We start from the raw sequence: 6000 nt of genomic DNA on the forward strand, positions 1-6000 counted from the left end.
CAGGCTCTACACTGACAGTAGTGTGCCCACTGTGGGGTTTGAACTCATGAACCATGAGATCATGACATAAGCTGAAGTTGGACACTCAACCAACTAAGCCACCCAGGCACCCCAACAGCAGTCATTTTTGAAAGACAGTACTAATATAAACCAAAGAGCCTGGTATCAGAAATGTTAAACAAGTGCCCACACCCTAATTAGAACATGCTATTTATCCTTTTTTCATGACAGCCCTACAGAACACATATTGGAACTGTTAGTCATTTTTAAGAAATTTAAAAGTTTTGCAATCTAAAGGGCTTGAAAACCTTTAGAAGTACCCGCATATCTCAAACTTCAAATTCCCTTAGAGTTGCAACAGCTTTTTAAATGCAACAGGGCATGCAGACAGAATGACTAGAGTGGAAAAATGTGTATAATCTAAATACAGAAAATTGCTCTAAATTGTCTTAACTTTCATTCTTCCAAGACTTAATGATAGTGAGAAGGAAGAAGGTATTCTAAACTAAAACTAAGGAATTATAGGCTGTGTTATCAGTCCCACTCAGACCTGAGTAAACCCTAAACAAAGTAGATCCTAATTTGTAGAAAACACACTGCTAAAAACAGATAAATGCAGGTGTCATGCTGGGTCACCACATCCAGTGGGCCAAAAGTAGTATCATTGTAATGATGTGTGGAAGAAAAACACTGCCTAAAAATGGTCTAAACATGTTAATACACCCACAGTTTCCGATCTCGGATGCAGGACTCTACTCTGTTCAATGTGCCGCAACATTTAGCCAGTCCAGGAAGTACTATTTCTCAGGTAAGTTTTCAACAAAATAGCTGGAAAGGATGGACCTATAAATTAGTATGCTCTGAGAATAATGCCTTGCCATGTTGCTCAGGTAAATGTTGTTGGCTATCTATTTCAGGCAGGTCATGAGCCTTCCTGACTGACAGGCCCCACAGACAAAGTGTGCCTTCACCACTTCTCTGGAAGAAATACTCCCTGCATCAAAAAGTTGGCATTGATGGGGGCACCTGGGTGGCTCAATCAGGTAGGCATCCAACTCTTGATTTTGGCTCGGGTCATAGTCCCACGGTTAGAGGGTTTGAGCCCCGAGTTGACTCCACATTGGCAGTGCAGAGCCTGTTTGGGATTCTCTCTCTCCCTTTCTTTTTGCCTCTCCTCCTCCTCCTCCTTCTCTCTCTCTCTCTCTCTCTCTCTCTCTCTCAAAATAAATAAACATTAAAAAATACTTTAGCTGGTTGGAAGGACAAATATTATTAAAATGCCCATATTACCCAAAGCAATCTATAGATTTAATACAAGCCCTAACAAATACCAACAGCATTTTTCACAAAGCTAGAACAAATAATCTTAAAATTTGTACAGAGCCATGAAAAACCCTGAATAGCCAAAGCAATCTTGAAAAAGAAGAACAAAACTGTAGGTATCCATAATCTCCGACTTGAAGATCTAATATGAAGCTGCAATAATCAAAACAGTATGGTACTGGCACAAAAACAGACACATAGATCAATGAAACAGAGAGCTCAGAAATAAACCCACGATTATATAGAGTTGATATACATACATATATTTATATTGCATATATGTAATAGAATGTTACTCAGCCATGAAAAAGAATGACACTTTGCCATTTGCAACAACATGGATGGAGCTAAAGAGTGTAATGCTAAGTGAAAGATGTGGGTCAGAGAAAAACAAATACCATATGATTTGACCCATATGTGGAATTTAAGAAACAAAATACATGGACAAAGGGAAAAAGAACCCATCCCAAAACCAGACTCCTAACTACAGAGAATAAACTGATGGTTACCAGAGAGGAAGGAGGGTGGGAGGAATGGGTAAAATCAGTGAAGGGGATTAAGAGTACACTTATCATGATGAACACAGAGTAATATATGGAATTACTGAATCACTATGTTGTACATCTGAAACTAATATAATACTGTATGTTAACTATACTAGAATTAAAAATTTTTAAATAATAATTTTAAAAAACCACTCTAGTTGGAAAGAGGATATTGGCAGGAGAAATGAAACAAAATACTGATCATTGTTGAGGGTAGGTGATAGGTAGGTGAGAGTTCATTATTCTTTTCTGCTTTATGTATGTATAAAAATTTCCATAATAAAATAGTTTTAAAAGAGAAAGAAACTAGGGGCGCCTGGTTGGCTCCGTCAGTTAAGCGTCCAACTTCGGTTGAGGTCATAATCTCATGGTTCGTGGGTTCCAGCCCCACATGGGGCTCTGTGCTGACAGCTCAGAGCTGGGAGCTTGCTTGCTTCAGATTCTGTGTCTCCTCCCTCTGGCCCTCCCCAAGTTGTGCTCTGTCTCTCTCACTCACTCTCAAAAATAAATAAACATTAAAAAAAAAATTTTTTTTAAAGAGAAAGAAACTGTTCTCTTCCTCTCAAGTTGTCTTCTGCATCTTCCCTTTTCCTTCATTGCACTTACTGTTGTCATTATGTATTTCTGGATTATTTAATTAATGTTTGTCTCCCTAACTAGACTTTAAGTTCCATAAGGACCACAAAGACATTTGCTTAGCTCCAGTAGAATTGCTTCCATCTCACAAAGTTTCTGGGATGTGACAGGCCTCCAACAAATATTAAGTAAATGACTAAGTCAATATGATAAGTCATATTATACACCTAGACCAATTACCAATAAATGCTCAATAAATAAAAGTAGGGGTGGTGGTGTAGATAGCCAGGAATCTTTGGGTGAAGGAATTCAACATATTTACCTGTATGTATTTACTACTTAAATTCACATGCTTTTCTATTTAAAATGTAGCAAAAATGTCACAAAAAATACTTAACTTCATCTAGCTCATCCTCACTATATTTATGTGATGTACTCAGTTAAGAACCACAATCTCCACTTTATGATACGGAAACTATGGAACTAAAAAGTTAGGAAGCTTTTTCAAGGTCATGATGAACCAGAAGCACAAATGAACAAAGCTCAGCTCTGTTCTCATGCCTCATGCTGTTCTTAAACGAACGTGATTTTATTCTCAGGAAAAATAAAACAAGAAAAGAGGAAAAGGAGTACTGTATATATTAATTCAATCTTCAGTGGCTGAGAAACTGAGTACTGTCTAATGGTCTCAGTTGGAGATATTCTGACTTTGCCCAAAACAATTTCAAGGTTGAAGCACCTAGTGGTAAAGGAATTCTAAAAAGCAGAAGATGAGGCATTTAGACAATAGGGAACAGAAAAAAAGTATGACACTTGAGTAATGTGAAGGCCTTTTTTTTAACTGGTTAAACTAAAAGAGTATAGTGAGGCACAACTAACAAGAAAATTCATAAAGACAATAAATACTAATACCAAGACATTGTTTAAAACACCAGTCCCCTGGGTTCCCAAGTTTAAAACTTATTTATCTAAAATATAATACTAGAATCAATAATTTCCTATTTAACCATTCTTTATATAGAAGTAGCCTACTGGGGCACTTGGGTGGCTGTCAGTTAAGCGTGCGACTTCAGCTCAGTTTGTGAGTTCAAGTCCCGCATGCCGCTCTGTGCTGACCACTCAGAGTCTGGAGCCTGCTTTGGGCTCCACTCTCTCCTGCTCACACTCTGTCTCTCCCTCTCTCCCAAGAATAAATAAACATCTTAAAAAATTAAAAAAAAAAAAGAAGTAGCCTACTAAAATATCACTATATCCCCCAAATCCTTTTGAAATGCTTAAAATCCAAGTTTACCTTATTTTAGTAATATATAATGATGTGCATATTCGAAAGGCAGAAATACCAAATGTTTGCCATTAATGGAACCACAACTATTTGCAAAACTAATCTTAATTCAGCCAATCTGAAAGCTCTTGAGGTATGGTGCCAAAAAAATGTCACAGCCCATTTATGGAAAACATTTAGAGACAAACTAATCGAAGTCTAAAATAAAGTTTACCACAAAATCTCAAAAATTAAAAATAAGTAGCTAGTTAGTTTTAGTGAAAAACATTTTAAATATCGCAATAAACTTATTTTGGGGAGAGAGTCTGGAAAGATATTCTATTGTTCATATAAAGGGTTACAAAGAGGTATCTGGCCTAGGTTGAATTCTACAGTGGGTTGCTCTACTGTTCCTTAAGCACAATTACTACTGGTGGAGCTGCTACAAGGACCCAGGACATTTAGTTTTACTCCTACACCCTTCAAATAGTGGGCTGTCATATCATGCTTCCAATCTGCAGTGCATGATTCACTGCAAGGTAACGATTTACATGTGCAATTTCCAGACAAGAATGAAAGATTTACCTGCCCCAATGGTTTCTTCTCAACTTTTAAAATAATTTGTAAAAGCGCCAGCTGAGCATGAATTTCCGTCCCCGAATAATTTTTCGATACCTTAAGCCTTTTAATGTAAGCAGTAAAAGGAATACTGTCCTCTGAATGCAGACAACGCTGCTGACCCACGAGAGGCATTGATTTGTAGTTGTTTTTCCACTGGGGTGATAGATTTGCGCTCAGCTACTCACGATGTCTACTAGGTCCCCCTGGCGACCAACTGTACATGAAGGCAGTAGTAGGGTTCGAAGACACAGACTGGCAGCGGCACAGAGGGTGGAACGGGAAATCATGAAAGATTAACACGCGAACAGTACACATGACATGACTGAGAATTACGTTTGCATTGCTGGGGTATTTGAGATCGGCACCAGACACTGTCCCCTTTCCTTTTAGAAAGCAAACACCCATCCGACCCTCATTTGGGCTTCTGAGCCCTACCTCCCATTTAAATTACGGGTGAGATGGAAAGACCGAACCAAGGGGCTCAGCATAAGGCACACGTCGCTTCTCGGGGATTTGGAGAAACAGTGATGTGACAAATTGCCATAATTTCCTAAAATATGGTGGAATGACACACCACCTCTCCCACCACAGACCGAAGACACAGAGTCTTGAAAAGCCGACGTGCGGGGCCCACAGGGGAGGAGGAGGAGAGCACCGGACCAGGGAGAAGCCGGCGGCACGTCCCGAGTCCAGGCTGCCGAGCCTCAACTGCTAGGGGCGTAGGGTCGCACCCGGGTCACGTCTCAGGGCTCTCAGAATGCGAGGGCACCAGGGCGAGCCCGGGCGGGGCGACCTGGGCCCCGGAGCCCGGCGGCCAGGGCGCGAGAGGCGCCGGGGCAGCTGTGGGGGGCGCGGGCAGCGCCGCCGTGGAGGCTGCGGCGCCCGGGCGGCCGGGGAGGGCGCGCCGCCAGGTGCCGGACGGCAGGGGGCAGCGGGTTTCGGGCGGGCGCCGACCCAGTGAGGGAGGAGGGAGGCGGGCGAATCCCGCGCGGCGAGGGAGGGCGCCCGGAGGGCTCGCCGCCGGCCTACCTGGAGGTAATAGGGTTTCCTTAGCCAGGCCCCCGGACAGAGACTCCTCGCCATGGTAATCACACATCGCCCCGCCGCGCCGCAGTCAGAGGCGGACCCGAGCGCGAGCGACCGGGCTCCCCGCCTTCCCCGGCCTCCCCGCCCCCAGACCGCCCGGGCCCGCCCACTCCTCCGCCCCCGCGGCGGCGAGGGCCGGACTCCCCCCCCCCCCCCCCCCAGCCCCTCTGCGGAGACAGCGGCCGGCAGCCCGAGGCTCTGCCTCCTGCTCTACTCGCCCCGCCGCCGCGGTTGTCAGAGCCGCTGCCGCCGACTCCGCCATAAAGGGGAGTCGCGCCTCGCCTCGGCCGACATAAATCCAACTGCGCCTCGCGCTTAAAGGGGAGGCGTGCGGAGGAGGCAGAGGGCGCCGCGGAAGCCCGGGTGTCGCACACTCCACGCGGGGAGGGGCGGGCCCGGCGAGGGGCCGCCGGCTCCCGACTCGCAACGCTGCGCTCTCCGCGCCTCCCGCCACCCAGCCACCCCTCCTGGCAGGACTGACGCTCGCTATGGATAGTGCTCCTTCAGTCGGGAAGTGTCTGGGCGGGCTGCATGGAAATTTAAGGGAAGCTTGGGGTTCCTTCCGTGGGGACGGGCTCGTTCTCCCTC

The 6000-nt window shown here is 44.9% G+C and overlaps 1 protein-coding gene across 1 annotated transcript in view; it reads right to left on the reverse strand.

The window, feature by feature from the left end:
- The window catches only part of DIPK1A (divergent protein kinase domain 1A), a 107557-nt gene extending 102053 nt beyond the window's left edge, over nucleotides 1-5504 (reverse strand). The window contains exon 1 of the mRNA XM_045478306.1: nucleotides 5356-5504. Coding sequence (XP_045334262.1) covers nucleotides 5356-5409 — 54 coding nt within the window. The 5' untranslated portion in view covers nucleotides 5410-5504. The remainder of the gene's footprint in view (nucleotides 1-5355) is intronic.
- Nucleotides 5505-6000: the final 496 nt, after the last annotated feature.

The sequence above is a fragment of the Leopardus geoffroyi genome, chromosome C1 (assembly GCF_018350155.1).
Source record: "Leopardus geoffroyi isolate Oge1 chromosome C1, O.geoffroyi_Oge1_pat1.0, whole genome shotgun sequence".
Classification (NCBI taxonomy): domain Eukaryota; kingdom Metazoa; phylum Chordata; class Mammalia; order Carnivora; family Felidae; genus Leopardus; species Leopardus geoffroyi.